The 16,946-nt window shown below is 47.9% G+C and overlaps 1 protein-coding gene across 5 annotated transcripts in view; it reads left to right on the forward strand.

Moving 5' to 3' along the window:
* The window catches only part of MAPK10 (mitogen-activated protein kinase 10), a 475,339-nt gene that overhangs the window by 449,199 nt on the left and 9,194 nt on the right, over positions 1-16,946 (forward strand). For 4 of the 5 annotated variants that reach the window (XM_029599243.1, XM_029599225.1, XM_029599259.1 and 1 more), the window contains exon 11: positions 9,807-9,870. In XM_029599243.1, the coding sequence (XP_029455103.1) occupies positions 9,807-9,870 (64 nt within the window). Of the gene's footprint in view, positions 1-7,896; positions 8,156-9,806; positions 9,871-16,946 lie in introns of those variants that run through there. The other variant, XM_029599234.1, reaches the window with a different exon arrangement.

Raw genomic sequence — 16,946 nt, forward strand, 5'->3', positions numbered from 1 at the left:
GCTACATAAATATCAATTCACCAGGGCAAAACGACCTGTCTTAAGATTGCCTTCCTCTGTTCTTGTAAAAGTCTGCATGGCTTCCCACAGTAAGTACACTTTTAGTTAGTTTTTTAAAAAGGCATTCCCAGGGTGGAGGGGTTTCAGTCGGAGGGGGAAAACAGCTCACATGCATAGGATTTTCAAAAGTATGCATGCAGCTTTACAGCCCTATCCCCTCTCCCCCACCCCAAGCACATGTACAAGTTGTAGGCGCTAAGCATTAGGGATGTGAATCGTTTTTTGACGATTTAAAACAATCGTCAGATATATTTTAAATTGTCAAAAATCGTTAGAGCCGCGATACAATAGCAATTCCCCCGATTTATCGTCAAAAAATCGTAAATCAGGGGAGGGGGGAGGGCGGGAAAACCGGCACACCAAAACAACCCTAAAACCCACCCCGACCCTTTAAAACAAATCCCCCACCCTCCCGAACCCCCCAAAATGTTTTAAATTACCTGGGGTCCAGTGGGGGGGGGGGGGGGCGGCGCGATCTCCCGCTCTCGGGCCACGGCTGCGTTAATAGAAATGGCGCCGGTGGCCCTTTGCCCTTACCATATGACAGGGCAAAGGTAGCGCCGGAGCCATTTTGGTTCCTGTCACCCGACGTCACGGGTGCAGGAGATCGCTCCCGGACCCCCGCTGGACCCCCAGGGACTTTTGGCCTGCACTACCTTTGCCATTTTGAATATTGGCAATACGGCCCGAGTGCAGGAGGTCGCTCCCGGACCCCTGCTGGACTTTTGGCAAGTCTTGTGGGGGTCAGGAGGCCCCCCCCAAGCTGGCCAAAAGTCCCTGTGGGTCCAGCGGGGGTCCGGGAGCGATCTCCTGCACTCGTGACGTCGGGTGACAGGAACCAAAATGGCGCCAGCACTACCTTTGCCCTGTAAGGGCAAAGGGCCACCGGCGCCATTTCTATTAACGCAGCCATGGCCCGAGAGCGGGAGATCGCGCCGGGACCCCCCCTCCCACTGGACCCCAGGTAATTTAAAACATTTTGGGGGGGTTCGGGAGGGTGGGGGATTTGTTTTAAAGGGTCGGGGTGGGTTTTAGGATTGTTTTGGTGTGCCGGTTTTCCCGCCGATTTACGATTTGACGATTTTTTAACAAAAAAAACCATGACGATCAGATCGATCACACGATTCATATCCCTATTAAGCATGTAGACAATTTCTGTTTCAAAACGAGCTGTAAGTATTCTTGTGCAGCAAAAGAGCCCATGGACTTTGCAATTATTGAGGCTTATGTGAAAATTGTCCTCCTTTGTTTCTGTGTTGAAAAGTTTTTTTCCTTGCTGGTAATACTGAAAAAAAACCTCAACATGTAGTTATTAATATTTTTTTTACCTTGAAAAAAAACCCCCTGCTTACCCAAACATTAAAAATTCCTCCCGTTCTTTCCCATCACTTGAAGAGATGTCTGAATAATCCAAGATTAAACACGAAGTGGGTCGATTTTAGCTTGCCTCAAGTTCCTATGTTTCAGTTTTCCCCGGGTTTGTTGCAATGAAATTCCCACAGATTTTGCTAAAAACTGGACAGAACATAGCTACCCCTGCTTTATGAGTTTGACATTAGCTTCTAGACAGGCAGCCGCCTTGCAGTGATGCAGTAGGACAGCCCTCTCCTCACTGCACTGGTGGCTGAGATTTAAACAACGGGCAGGGAGGGAGGGAAAGGGATAGCAGCGAAGTTTGCATCATGGAAGGCGCGATCCTCATTGGATTGGGTGAGGGCATGGGGAAATGGGGTGAGGAGACAAAAGAGGCAGAAAAAAAAGTTAAAAGAAGGGGGTCAGGAAGGGCAGGGGTTGTAGCGGGAGAATTGTGGGAAAGGAGGCAGAAGTCAAGATAAGAGAAAGTGGGGGCCTATAGGAAGAGGTTAGGAGAGAGGTCAGGAGAGCTGGAGGGTCCCTGGAGATGAAGGTTGGAGGAGGAGGGGATTTATATGTGAGGAGAGGACAGTAATAGGAAACTAAAAGCCCGGGAGAAGGAGAAAGGGATGACAGGGAAATGTTTCACCATGTCGTGAAATCTGTTTTTAGTGTGTGTGCCAAAAATAGAATTTGACACACACACACACTGCTATTTACTGTCCTGTTTTTCTGTTAGTTCACAAGAGCATAGGTAATTCATATTGCTTTTGTTAAATAATGAAACATTGTACGTTTTTGGAAACTTTCTTTTGCCCAGACAATAAGCTGAGAAATCTCCTGCAAGGGTAAATCTGCAGCTGCTGAGCCCTATAGCCATGAACATCTTGGTGAGCCCAGGGGCAATACATGTTGGCCTAATTGGCCACTGGATGTCACTGTTGCTTCAAAAATCTTTTTTAGTATTACCTAACAGCAACTTATCTATTAGCTAAAGAAAAAAAAAACCCTAGCACTAAAAGGCTTCACTTCACTAGATTCAGAAGAGTGCAAAAATGTGACATACACTGATATTTGGGAGGTCCTTCAAATCACTTTCAGAATACAAGAACGAAACTATGCTTTGCACAGCTTTTGTGCAGCAGAGGGTAACAGGGCTTTGAGCTTGGATTTTGTGTTTGAGAAACTGGATCCCCTGGACGCCCATAGTTTTAGTGAGAGTCCTGAGGATCTCCCCCATGACTTCACTCTTCCTTTACTGGTTTTTCACAAAATCATTCTACTTTCTCTCCCTAAAATTCTAGCAATCCTTTCAGCCCCTCTCTAGCATGCTGCCTTCTCCTTCACCCTCCATCGCCACTTTCCCTCATCTTATTTCTTCTATTCTCCTCCCCTTTTTATGATTTCCTTCCTTCATTGCCCTTTTCTATCCCACTCACCCCTCTTCCATTTTATAATAGGAAAACATGAATGGCTGATTTGCACCAAAACATAAAGCCTATATTTTGCATCAATTTCATTTGCAGATCTTCCAGCCTGCTAGCTCACTAAACAAGGGATACACTTTTCATGTTGAGCCACCAAGATTTAAATACTGGTTTCAGTGTGTGTGTGTGTGTGTGTGTGTATTCTCTTCTGCCTCCTGGAGTCTTCATTTTTCAGTTTAGCTGTAGAGAAAAACCTCCTGCTCCATTTCTTCCATCTCCATCTTTCATTCTTCCCAACTCCTCTGTCACTCATCTCTCCATGTCCCTTTCACCTTCCTCCCTCACCCATTTTCTCAAAACCTTGCTATTTCCCTCCTCTCTCCTCCACCCTTCTACTTCCCAAGGAATCACTATCCATCTCCCCCTCTCTCTCATGTTACCTCTCCTGTCACCTGATTACTCACTGTGCCTTTGTACTTTCAGCAAGCATAATTCTCGCTCCTCATCCTCTTATCCTGCTGCTGGCATTCTTCTTATTCTGTCATGTAGGCCAATGAGGGGCTGAGGAAGAGACGGAGGGGGAAGATGGAAATTGGAGAAGGCATGTGGAAATGATTGGGGGGATAGAGCACCCCCAACTACCACCACCACCAAGGAAAGCCCAGCTTTATCCCACTTTGACAACTTACATGTGGTCTGTTCCACAGAATACATTGTTGCTCCCCCCCCCCCCTTTAAGTCTCTCCACCTCCTTTATCCTGTGTAGGATGTGCATCGCTTTGGAGATATTCACACCTACAGAAATGGTGGAGGGATGCTTCTTATCTTGTTCCAGCTACTAGTTTCATCACAGAGTATGGGCATGCCAGAATCACATTGAAGGCAATATAAGGTGATTTTTCTAATATACTGCCCAAAGAGCATAAATTAGAGACGAAATACTCAGATTAAGAGATTCTGCTTTTACACACACACACACACATTTTTTTACCCGTACAAGAATAGAAAAGGCCAGGGTTAAACCTTTAGAATTACGATATATACTACATAAAATATGTTCATTGTTCGTATATTCTGTACTGCCAGTCAGTCTTCAACACCCTCATGTTCAATTTTATGCCTACTTACAAATTAGGCCCTATATTTCAACACTTGATCTTTTGTGGATACACAACGCCTCTTGGGAACTGTTTTCCGAGGCATAGTTGTCATACTATTTCCTTTTGGTATAAAATGTTTTGGGAGCAAATGAGAGCTCTTGGTTTTGACAAAATCTTGCAGGATTGGAATGAAGAGCTTGGGTCAAAGCTTACTTTCATCTTACTATAGTAAATGCTTTTTGAGTATGCGAGTTGTTACTGCTAATGTTAGTTTGAAAGAAACTCAGTTTAAATTCCTACATCGCTTTTATATATCTCCTAAATAAGCTAGTCACTTAAGTATAGTGGATTCTGCCAAATGTCAAAAGTGTGGAGAAGGAGTGGGTACCCTAGGACATCAGTTTTGGGCTTGTATACCTATACAAGAATTCTAGAAACAAATGCAGAGATATATCCTAGTCCTCACTGGAGTATGTCTCCCATTAGACATCCCAATATTTTTGTGGGATGATCTATCTGGATATGCTTTTAACACTAGGCTATGGTATAGAAAAGTTTTACTTTTGGGGAAAAATGTATTCTGCAGAAGGTGGTTGACATCAGAAGCACTTACATTGACTCAGTTGAAAAATTTGGTGCATCAAATGTGTGTGATGTAAAAATGTGCAGAAAAAATGGATTGGTCTCTGAAGAAGCATGACTTTTTGAAGAGATGGGATGCATATTTGCAATCTTTATCTCCTAAAGCTCGAAGTTTAATTTTGTATGTTATGCCAATTTAGTAAAGCCATGTGATAAGTAACTATTACTGCTGTGGGTATAACATTATATCATATTATGATGTATTGTCATATTTGTCTAAGAATGGGTTGGGAGAGGAAGATCTTTTGGGTGGGAGAAGATGTTATATAAGGTTGGAAATATGGAAAATTGTGTTTTAAGAACTGTTGAATAATGCGTAGAGGGGTGCAGAACCAACGTGCCTTAGGGTGATTTAATGGTTGCACTGCAAGTTTTGGTTTTGGAATGCAAATTAAAAGTTTGAAACCGAAATATAATGGCAGCTCAAACCGGATTTGGAATTTCCTAAAATAGAGTGTCTTTTCTCATAATATTCTGTAAACTTGTTTTTTTGCTGGATATTTACAATTACAGTTGGGTAAACCAGAGATAAACTGATGGAAAAACTGTCAACCTTGGTTTATGAACCACAAATTTCTTAACGAGTAGTTTGTGATTCATTTGTGTTTTTCAGTTCCATTTATTGATCTACAAATCACAGTTTGCATTTTATAAATAATGGTATGTGATTTTAGGATTCATTTTTTTGTGTGTCAAATGTAAATATTTGAACTCAAAGTAGAGATATGGAGGGCACGAGGTAGGTGGATTGATATACTACTCAATCAGATTCAGGGTAAGAAGTTCAGGTTGGTTCTGGGACTGTTGTGATCTTGGAAACGCATGCCCTTGTAGCCTCTGCCTTGATCTGGACATAGGTGTAGAGGCTCATTAGAAGGGTCATGGGCCATGGCAGCACCCAGGCCTCCCGGTTCCTTCCCACACAGCAGGGATGGAAGGATCTCTTTATCAAGGCCCTCAGGTGTGTCTCTCTTCTCTGGGTCTTTTCTGCACATCAGTCCAATCACCATTCAGCCCAAATCCACACTGCACACAGAGGCTGTTTTCAGACTGTGGGGTAGATTTTCAAATGGTAACGTGCATAATATATGTGCGTAACCCCTGAAAACCTACCCCTGCGTGCGCCAAGACTATTTTGCATAGGCTCGGCGGTGTGCGCAAGCCCCGGGACGCGCGTATGTCCGGGGCTTTCAAAAATGGGTGGGGCCAGGGGCGTGGCAGCAATCCGGGGGCAGGGCCGGGGGCGGTCCCGAGTGCTCCGGCACAGTGGGCTGTGCCGGGGCATGGCGCGCCGGCAGCTGGCCGGCACGCGCAAGTTATGTCTGCCTCAGGCAGGCGTAGCTCCTGAAAAAAAGGTAGGGGGGGATTTAGTTAGGGCTAGGGGGTGGGTTAGATAGGGGAAGGGAGGGAAAGGTGGGGGGATTGAAAAAAAAAGTTCCCTCCAAGGCCGCTCCGATTTTGGAGCGGCCTTGGATGGAACAGGGAAAGCCACTGGCATGCACATGTTATAAAATCAGGTGTACATTTGTGCACGCCAGGTAGCGCGCACAAATGTACCCCGCGCGCGTAACATTTAAAATCTGCCCCTATGTCTTTATTGGTATCTCATGGTAGGCAAACAAAGTCCAAGCAGCACACTATTGTCCAGTATATCAGTTTAGCAAATAAAGTCCAAAACAAAAGAAAAAAATATCTACGTCTTTTACATCCTTAGCAGATATGCTATCTGGGACTGAAATTCTCCTCTCTTGGCTTCAACCAGGTACATGCATATAGATGCAGCTCTCCTCTCTCTCTCTCTCTTTGTAACTTCTCTCACTTCTCAAAAACTGATGAGCCTCTGGCTGACTCCTTTTGTCAATCAGCAACACTTCAGGACTACCCTCAGCTGGGCAATTTCTCTCTGAACTCCCACCAAGGACAATCCTCTCTATTCTTCCAAAATTCTCCAAGTACTGTTTCTTTCTCTGGACAGATGAGGAATATGAGCTTAAACCTCTTTTCTTGAGACTACTTCATATCTTCAAACAACCTCTCGGGAATTCACTCTCTGGAACGCCAGAAATTCTTTCTTCCCTGAAGACCAGGGAACCATGACCATGGGCCCCAGTCATCTTCATAGGACAGGAACACTTCATCTCAAACACCCATCTGCTGAGAGAGGGAAGGACCCTTGCCAGCACCTCCCTGGTGGAAGAGGCACTCAACTCCCCTTGTGCTCATATAGGCACAGGAATTTTATTAAAACTGTCACCTCTCTAAACACATCTACTCTTCACAGAGGCAGGATAGTTGAGACCACTGACCCTCTTTAGATGGCGGGCAAATTTGGAGATCCCCAACATACTACTATAGCTTTTGTTTTGTTTATCCTAGCAAAAGTGTCAGAACTTATGATTCACATTTGGAGTAATATTTTGGATATTCAAGAAACATGAGCTGAAATCTGTGATTTATGGGTCATGCATCATGCATTTCTCAACTATATTTCTGAAATTTGTTTTGCTTTTTTGAGAGCCTACCCAGTGATTCACAAAGAGAGGGCTCTAATTAACATGGAGACAATTCTGTCAATATGTATCTTGAGGGAGATAAAGGTCATGATTCATCAAGGTCTACCTCCACAAACATAGGATGGAAGAAAAGCCTTAGTGAATATGGACTCTGCCCTTGGGGCTGGGAGCCTGATCCACACTCTCCTGTCAGTGGCATGCATACCTCCTGAACACCACTTGCATCTCTGGGATTTTTCCCCTCTGCCAGTCAACTGTTTCCTTTGCAGTGGGAGCCTAATGGCAGAGTTCCTACCGCATCTCCATCCTCTGCCTACCTGCACTTGAGCCCCTAGCAGTGATAGCCAAATGGTAGTGCTCCTAACTCACCTAACACTTCTGAGTCTGCTCTTCACTGCTGTTGGCTAATTCCTTTGCTGCAACCCCTCTGCCAGTTCTCTTCTTAGCTGCTCTCTTCATGTTTTCTGTCCCTGTGGTGGCCAGATCTGCCAGATCTCCCCTATAGCCTGACCACATGGCATTCAACTTGGCAGTCAGCCTGGATACCACTGCAAGGAACATCTAGCTTCCACTTCCTGGGTAAAATTAATTTTAAAATGTTTCACCTATTCATATTTCCCCTCACTTTAAAATAAATATTGTCCCCCAATATTTTCAAATCTCTCATCCTTATGTATTCATAATCTCACAAAGAAAATAAAAACTAAATTCAGTCATGCAGGTAACTTCTTAGCTCCCAGTTCCATGGCCTTTGAACATCCTTTTTTCTTATGGTTTCTTTTTTTTTTTTTTTTTTTACAGGAACTGGTTATACCTGTTACGTTTTCTGGTTCGCGAGCTGCCCCTGCAAGCCGGCTCACTCACCCGATACAGCCGAGCCAGGAATGTCGCCTCCTCACGTGGCTTGGAATGCCGCTGACTCCAGCCTCCTCTGCATGGCAGGGACTCTGCTGTCGCATACTGGGTCTGGGTCCTTAGATGCAAGCACGCCAGATAGCTTCCTGTAAAGGGCCCATGGCAGGAACATTGTCGCAGCACCCTCGGATGACGTCAGCTGCTTCAGCCTTTGTAAGGGCCCTTCTCCCTGCCAGATGCTGCCTCAGCAACATTTCAACTACCTTTGTGGTAGTGTGAGTTGCTGCTCCAGCATTGGTTCCTGTTCCTTCCAGCCAGCCTTGTTTTCATCTCTTCAGCTTGTCCAGCCTTGCCTTTATCTCTCCAGCTTGCCCAGACTTGTCTTCATCCCTTTGGCGTCATCTCACCCCACCTTCCTTTCCTTGGACAGTTTACCAGTCTTGATCTTAGTCTGAACTCTCGTTATCCCTGCCTGTTGCCTGCCACTGACCACAGTCTGGACTCCCATTATCCCTGCCTGCCGCCTCCTTCCGACCACAGCCTATCCCTGGATCTCCTCTTCAGCTTGCGTCCCAGAAACTGACACCTAAAATCTACAAGCTCCCGGAACCCAAAGGCTCTTACTGAGGGGAGAGTTGCTACAGGCGAAGCGTCTGTTCTTCCAGTTGGCAGTGAAGGCCTACAGGCCTTCCCTGAGGGTTGCATCAACCTCACCCCAACACAAGGGTCCACAATTCTAACAATGCCCCGATAGAGCAGTAGCTGAAAAGCTACCTCCATTTCCAGAACAAAAACAAAGTCTCATTGACATCACACATACAAAACTGTTACAGTTCCCTGTAGCTAATCACGAGGTTTAAATAAGTTTTCCCTTGATTAAAACATTTTTCCTGAAAAATGATTCTTTCAGAAAAACTTTAGAAAATGTTAATTCCTCCTACTGCACAACTCTCTCAGAACAGTTCCTTTATGCTGCATCTTTCTCTTGAACACATCAACAGTCAATTTGTCTGCGCAATCTTCAGCCCTCCTCAGTGCTTTGGAATACTGACTTAGTGCTCCATTTGAAATAGTTCCCCTTTAGCCTGGAACCACCTGAGCTTTCTTTGTCCTCTGCAGGACTAATTTTAATGTTGCCCCTCTCCCAAGGCTGAACCGTGCTTCTGGGTTCACCCTGGACTTTCAGTGTCCCCTTGGACCATCCTCTGTGCTCTCTCTGCTGCTTTCTCTGATTCTTCTGACAGCTCTCATCAACCTTTCAGACCTGTACCTCACTTTTTTTATTTGTGGCCATGTCTTCTGAATGCTACTCATGTTGCTGGGGCCTCTCTCTTCTGCTGGCTGGCTGTCTCCTTTGCAGTCAAAGCCGAATGGTAGCACTACCACTGCACCTAACACCAGCCTGAACACTATTGCAAGGGGCATCCGGCATCCATCGCCCAAGTAAAATTAATTCGTACATTTTTCATCTGTTCACATGAATCAAGCACAAAGTGTCTAAGCCAGGATGATGCAAAGAATTTGTGGCAGGAACAGAAATTAACTTTAGAAGTCTTAGGATTTTTCTAACTTGTATTGCACTGTGCTGGTGACAGCTGACCCATATACAGACCCTGACTGTATATGGGTCAGCTGTATAAAGATGTTATATCCTTTTGTAACTTATGATTTGTAGACATCTAGTCATGATTCCAAATGGTTTCATTTCAGCTTACCACACAAATCAGTACATTTTCAATAACATGAATAAAAAAATGTATCTTTCCACTAACTGTGTTATAATACGAGTAAAGAAAACTATAGAAACTATAGAAAATTATTGATCTAGATACCTCTTTTTGCTTTGTGCTTTACAGCCTCCTCCACAGATCTATGATAAACAGCTGGATGAAAGAGAACACACCATTGAAGAATGGAAGGGTAATACTTAATGAGAACATTTTTTTTGATAGGCTGGGGCAGAATTATGTTAGCAAAGGGTTAAGTGTCAAAATTTGTCAACAGTGCATAGCTTTATAAGAGACTGACAACAAGATGGTTTTCCTACTATCTTTGGGGGTAATTGAAACAGGTAGATGGATTGGGAAGGGCGTGCCCATTTATATACAAAGAGATACTTAATTGAATGCTTTTGTGCTGTTCACTGAAGGAAGGGGGATGATAAGGAAGTGTACATGTTCAATAGGAGCACAAAGAAATAAAATGGACGTTAGTTCAGTTATGGAAGATACAGTCCGAGTGGCAATAACAAAACCTAATCTGGTCAATTTTAAAGCCCCAGGCGTGCCAAAGCCGGGAGATACACCATGCGGATTTTAAAGACTGTGCAAGCACACGCATGTTGCCCGGCACATGCACCAAACATTTTTTTCACAGAAAGGGGTGGGGCATGGGTGTGGTCTGGGTGGGGAATGGGCGGGACATGGGCAGGCCAGGTCTGTACCAAGAAGTCTGCACGTAAGTCTTTATGAGCACAAGCGTGCACTGGGGTCCTCCTCTGTGTAACTTTACTTCTGCTATGGACAGCATGTAGGTTGTGAAACACAAAAATAGGGTAATCAGCATGGTTTTAAGGGTCGAGGCTAATGGGGTGCAAGTTAGCTAGAGGGCTTAGGAAGTCCTCTTCTTTACTGGGGTGATCTGAGAATGACTGAGAAAAGGGATAATTGCGTCGGTGTGCGTGTCTAATAAAATTCCCCCCACTTATGCAAGCGAGGCAACATTTGCATGAGCTGGCAAACTCATGCACATGTGCACCCGCGCGAAGGTTTTACTATTTACCTCATAGTGCAGGGGTGGGCAATTCCGGTCCTCGAGGGCCGCAAACCAGTCGGGTTATCAGGATATCCTTAATGAATATGCATGAGAGAGACCTGCATACACACTGCCTCAGTTGTATGCAAATCGATTTCATGCATATTCATTAGGTGTATCCTGAAAACCCGACTGGTTTGCAGCCCTCGAGGACCAGACTTGTCCACCCCTGTCATAGTGAATAAAGCAGTGGAATCAGAGGCAGTGCTGGTGGTGGTTGGGGGGGGGGGGGGGGTCCCTCCTTTTTTTTTAAAGCCTTTTTTTATTGTTTTTTGGAACTAACCAAAAATATGCATAATTACTGGAGGGAGGACATTAAGTAGAACTACTGCATTAGCATATAAGTTTAAAAAGAGAGACTATGGTAGAATGAGGAAATTAGTTAGGAAAAATCTAAAAGGAGCAGTTGCAAAAGTTAAAAGTTTGCATGAGGCGCAGACTGTTGCGATCCTGCCCACGAGGAGCGCGGGCAGGCTCTTACCTCGTTCGGCCAGTCGGGCCGCTGACGCTGCTGCTGTTGCGGCGGCCCTGCCGCAGACTCAGGGCTCCTCCCCGGCCGCCTTCTGCTCCGTGCAGCAGGGCCGACCTGCCGCGAGCTCTCCCTCGCGGTCGGGACCCCCGCTGTCTCTCCTGGTCTCCCCGACGTGTCTCTGCCTTCCCGGGGTCCTCAACCGGCAGGGAAGGTGTCCCTGCCGGTGCCCGTGCTGCAGTCCGGGTCCTCGCCCGGCAGGGAGGCCGTCCCTGCCGGTGCCTGCAGCTCTCTACACTGCCTGCAGCCTTACCTCTCTTCCTGGGGCTGTCTTCACGGCTTGGAGCCATTCTTGCAGCCAGCCCTTCGTCTCTTCCTGCCTTCCTGCTTCTGTCTTCGTGGCTGGGAGCCGCTCCAGCGACCTGCCTTCGCCAAGCTTCAGTCCAGGGCTGCTCCGCTGCCTCCTTGGGCCCTCCACGTGGCTGAGGACGCCACCAGCTTCCAGCTCTTCTCTCCAGCTTCCTAGGGCGCGGGCGCGTGCCTCTCTCCTCCTCTTCTAGGGCCAGCCAGGTGTGGTCCCCTGCTGACCCCTCCCTGGGCGTTGTCCTCATCAGCCCTACAAAAGGGCTCAGCGTCCAGTCTAACTTTGTCTTCGCAAGGAGTTGGTCACTCCTGAGATCCTTCGCTCCAGGAGTCGTCCGTGTCCCAACACTTCTGCAAGGTCCTGTGTTTCCTGTTACTTGTTGGAGCTCCTCGTCTTGTCCAGATGTCCACCTTCTGTTCCAGTCCTGATGTTCGCTTGCTGTTCCAGTCCCAAGGTCTGTCTCTTGATCCAGTATCCGTGTTCCAGTCCTGATGTTATCTGCTGTTCCAGATGTCCATGTTCCAGTCCCGAGGTCTGTCTTAGTGTTTGTTCCTGACCCTGATGCTTTAACTTGCCTTCGGCTGCCAGTGTGCAGCAAACTTGCCTTCGGCTGCCAGGAGTGCAGCACCAGCTTTCGGCTGCCAGGAGTGCAGCAACTTGCCTTGACTGCCAGGAGTGCAGTAAACCACCGCTTCCTCTTCCCTGTGCTCTCCCGTTCTCAGCGTGGTCCGCGACCAGCCTTCCAGGGCTGTGTAGGGCGCGCATGGGACAGGGTGGTCTGCGACTCAGTCCCGCAGGTGACCTGAGTAGGGCGCCCTGAGGGACAGTGCCCATGTCTTCCTTCAGCCCTCGTTCCTGAGTCCACCTCTGTACATCTAGTACCTCGTCCTGAGTCCACGTCTGTGCCTGAGTCCACCTCTGTGCATCCAGTACCTCGTCCTGAGTCCACGTCTGTGCCTGAGTCCATGTCTATGCATCCAGCACCTCATTCCTGAGTCCACGTCTATGCCTGAGTCTACGCGTTCCTGTAGTCTCGTCAGTACCTCAATGTTCCAGTCTTTGCTGCCCTGGCCTCCATCCGGCCTGCCGCTTCGTGCCGTACCCTGCGGCAGGTCCAAAAGGGCTGGGAACGGTTGGAGGACTGTTCATAAGACCAACATTGCGTTTTTGGGTCTTCCGAAGCGTGCAGGTCTGGAGGAGGGTCAGTCTTCCCAGTCTTCACTCCAGCCTCGTTCCTGTCCAACCCATGCTCGGGCATGCCACGCCTACCGCGGCACCTCCTCAGGGTTCCCCTGGGGTCGAGCCGTGGCCCAAGGACACACATCTCCCTGGAAGTGGGATCGTTCTCCTAGCGCTCCACAACACAGACATTGCTTAAAAATGCTATCTTGAAAGCCCAAATAAAATGAGGTCAAAGGAAGACCAACTGCCAACATGGTTTAATGGTGAGGAGAGAATTGGTTAAAGCCAAATGGGCATTGTTCAAAAACAGAAAACAGACTCAAATGAAGAAAATAGGAAGATGACAAGGCCAAAAAATTCTGTGGGTGGAACTTATCCCACCTGCAGCTGAAGATGAAGAAAGCAGCCTAGGGGGCTACAGGCAGAGCTCATCCTGCCTACAGCTGAAGATGAGGAGACCCGGGAGGGCAACAGTTCAAGGAGATATATCAGGCAGGGCTGTGGGTGGAGCCTAACTTGCCTGCAGCCCAAGACAGAAGAAAGGTTTGGGAAGGCTGCGTGCAGAGCTCATCCTCCCCCAGCAGAAGAAGTCAGGAAGAGTTCTGGAATGAGAGAGAAAGAGAGCCCATGTGTTAGTATGTGAGTATGCTTGTGTGTGAGAGAGAGGAAGTGCGTGTGTTAGTGAGAGAGAGAGCAAGATTGTATGAGTGAGGGTGTGTGAATGAGGATACATGTACATGAATGAGAAAGAGAGAGGGAGCATGTGTGAGAGAGAGAGGGAGCATGTGTGAGAGAGTGAGGGTGTGTGAAAGAGAGAGAGTGATTCTGTGTAAGTGAATGAGAGGCTGTGTGGGAGTGAGGAAATGAATGTGGGAGAGTGTATGTATGCGTATGTAATTGGGAGAGCCTGTGTGTATGATTAAGAGTGTGTGTGTGTGAGAAAGAGTATGTATGTGTGTGAGTGTGTGTATTTGAAAGAGAGAGAAGAAAATTTGTGCATAACAATTCTTTCTCCTTCCCCCATTCCACCCTACCAGCAAATTCACAACAATCTAAGGGCATCTTGAAATAAAAATTCCCAGTTATGCAGAATTGGTGATTTTTTTTTATTCTTGTTAGTTTTAATCATTGGGTGATATTGTTTGTACCTGCTTATTTGCAACATTTTTTTGTTGTTTGGTACATTTTTTTTAAATTTTATGAGATTTTAAGTATTTAATGTTATTGTATTTGTCAACTATTTTGAAATTTTTTATGAGTGTGGTTTTATATTTCTTGATTTTATTGTTTGATATTTATTAGGGATGTGCAGGAGAAAAAAAATTATTTACATTTTCTGTTTGTATTCTTGAGGCTTCTTTTTCTCAAATTTCATTTCATGGATTGTTTGATTAATTTTCATTTGTGAGAAAAAACGAATCAAACAAAGAAAAAACTTCCAAAAACAAAAACAAGGCCTCCCAACCACCTGCCTGAAAAAATGCCAGGACCAGGATCCCCCGCCCCCACTTACCGTCCGGTGGGGATCTGCCGGCTGAAGACTAGGCCTTGCGTAGGCTGAGGTGGCAGTAGGTCGCCGCAACCTAAGCCTACTGAAGACCAAGGCTTCGGCCTGACCGGAAGGCCGGGTTGAGATGCCAGGGCCTAGGCCCGGACACAGGCCTGATGCCTCGACCTGACCCGGAGGCTGGGGCCCAGATCCAGCCCCAATGCCATAACCCAACCTGGAAGACGGGTCCCGACAAAGGAACATAGGCCTCGATCCCCACCTGATGCCAGGGCCTCAGCCAGGAGGCTGGATCCTCATTCCTGGGCCTTGACCCAAGGTCAGGCCCAGGCTTCAGAGCCTCTTCGTCATCTTCTTCTTTATTTGGCACATGCAAGCCAAATGATGCTGTCCAGTAGGGTTGCGCAGGATGGCATTATTGTACATCAAAATGGCACTGTCTGTGGGGTGAATGCACCGGAGTTAATTAACTCTGGTGTGACCCCAGCGGACGGTGTCATTTGGCTTGCAAGTACTGAAGAAAGAAGATGCTCCGAGGCCTTGGCCTGACCCTGGGCTGAGGCCCATGCATCGGGTTGCGGCCTCCTGGCTGAGAACCTGGTGTTGGGCCTGGGTCTGGACATCACGAGTCAGCCTCCAGGTTTGGTTGTGGCATTGGGCCTTGGTCTAGACCGAGGCCCCAGCATCAGGACATGGCCTCTGGACTGGGTCACAGCATCAGTCCTGGGTCCGGGCCCCAGCCTAGGTCAAGGCCCCAGTGTCAGGGCCGGGCTTCCAGGTTGATCACTGCATCGGGTCTGGGTTCAGGCTGAGGCCCCAAGGTCAGGACCCGGCCTCTGAGCCAGGTCGCGGAGTCTAGCCTGGATCTGGGCTGAAACCCCAGTGTCAGGACTTGGCTTTCATGTCGGGACTTGACATAGGCCCCGGCATCAGGACTCGGCCTTCATCGGATTCCTGATGGATAAGGTAAGTTTTTTTTGTTTTTTAAATTTTGGGAGTCTCTGCTGAGACCCTGGCATTGGCCAATGCCTCTGCTGAGACCCAGATGTCACTCTCAGGCCCAGGCCACAGCCCCTGCTTTGAGCCTTGGCGAGGCCCCGGATTCAGGCCTAGGCCGTGACGCCAGCATCATGCTCGGGCATAGGACATTGCCCCTGCTTGGGCCTTGGCCTCCGTGTCAGGTCACAGCATTGGGTCTGGGTCTGGGCCGAGACCCCAGCCAGGGCCTATGCCCTAGGTGAGGCCCCAGTTTCGGGATTAGAACTAGGCATGAAACAGTTTAAAATGAAACAAGCTAATAAGATTTGTTTTATTTGGCGGGCCTCCAATTCATTTCAGGGCCCTCGAATGAAACAAATTAACCTTATTCGACACATTTTGCAGTTTCATTTTAAACAAATGCTCATCCCTAATATTTATAAGGCAGCAGAAGGGAGAAGAAGGACCTAGTGCCACTAGCAGATCCAATCCTTCTTGCAGCTAAAGAAGAGGCCCAGGCCCTGTGTGTATGTGTGGCTGGGGTAGAGCCTATGGGGCAGACTTTAAAACCTGCGTGCGGGCGCAGATTTGTTCGTGCAGCCGTGCGCATGTTATAAAATCCAGGGTCGGCACGCGCAAGAGGGTGCACAATTGTGCAACTTGCACGCGCCAAGCCACGCAGCCTGCCTCCGTTCCCTCTGCCCCCTCCCCCTGCACCTTCCCCTACCTAACCCACCCCCCAGCCCTACCTAGAACCCCCCCCCCCCCGCACCTTTGTTGAAGAAGTTATGCCTGCCTCCGGGCAGGCATAACTTACGCACGCTGGCCGATGGCCGGCTCGCGATCCTGGGCACAGTGGCAAATGGCTGCTGTGCCTGGAGGCTCAGGCCACGCCCCCGCCCCAGACTGCCCACGCCCGCCCCTTTTTGTAAACCCCGGGACATACGTGCGTCCCAGGGCTTGCGCACACCACCAAGCCTATGCAAGATAGGCTTGGCACGCGCAGGGGCAGCTTGGGGCAGCTTTTCGGGGGTTACGCACAAATCGTATGTGCGTAACCCTTTGAAAATCTGCCCCAATGTGTGTGGATGAGAATCTGTGTTTGGGGTTGGTGTGAGCATTTGAGAAACAAAATGTGGATTGGTGACTCCCTGAGTGTGTGTGTGTGTGTGTGTGTGTGTATGACTCCCTGGGTGATCTCCTGTGTATATGTGGGTGAGAGGCTGTGCATACATGGAAGTTAAGAGTATGTGGGTGTGTGGCTGGGTGGCTAGGTGAGATGCTGTGTGTGAGGGAGGGGGTGTATGTGTGACTGCCTATGTGTGGGTGTGGGTGGATGACTGTGTATGGGGGAAGGGTAAAAGCCTGTGAATGGGTGAGAGCCTGGGTGTATGTTTGTGGATGGGTGAGATCCTGTATATGTGCCGATGAGAGGGTGTGTGTGAGTGTGAGAGAGAAAGGCTGTGAGTGTGGGGGTGGGGTTTTGAGAGACTGAGTGTGGCTATCTGAGAGCCTTTGTGTGGGGATTAGTGTGTGTATGTGTGACTGACAGTGTGTGGATCTGGATGGATGACTACCTGTGTGGATGGGTGGATGAGTGGGTGAGAGTGTGGGTGTGGGTGGGGGAAAGCTGGGTGTGTGTGAGAGAGATTGTGAGTGTGTGTGTATGCGTGAGAGAGGAA

This window comes from Rhinatrema bivittatum, chromosome 1 (genome assembly GCF_901001135.1).
Source record: "Rhinatrema bivittatum chromosome 1, aRhiBiv1.1, whole genome shotgun sequence".
In the NCBI taxonomy this organism is placed as follows: Eukaryota; Metazoa; Chordata; class Amphibia; order Gymnophiona; family Rhinatrematidae; genus Rhinatrema; species Rhinatrema bivittatum.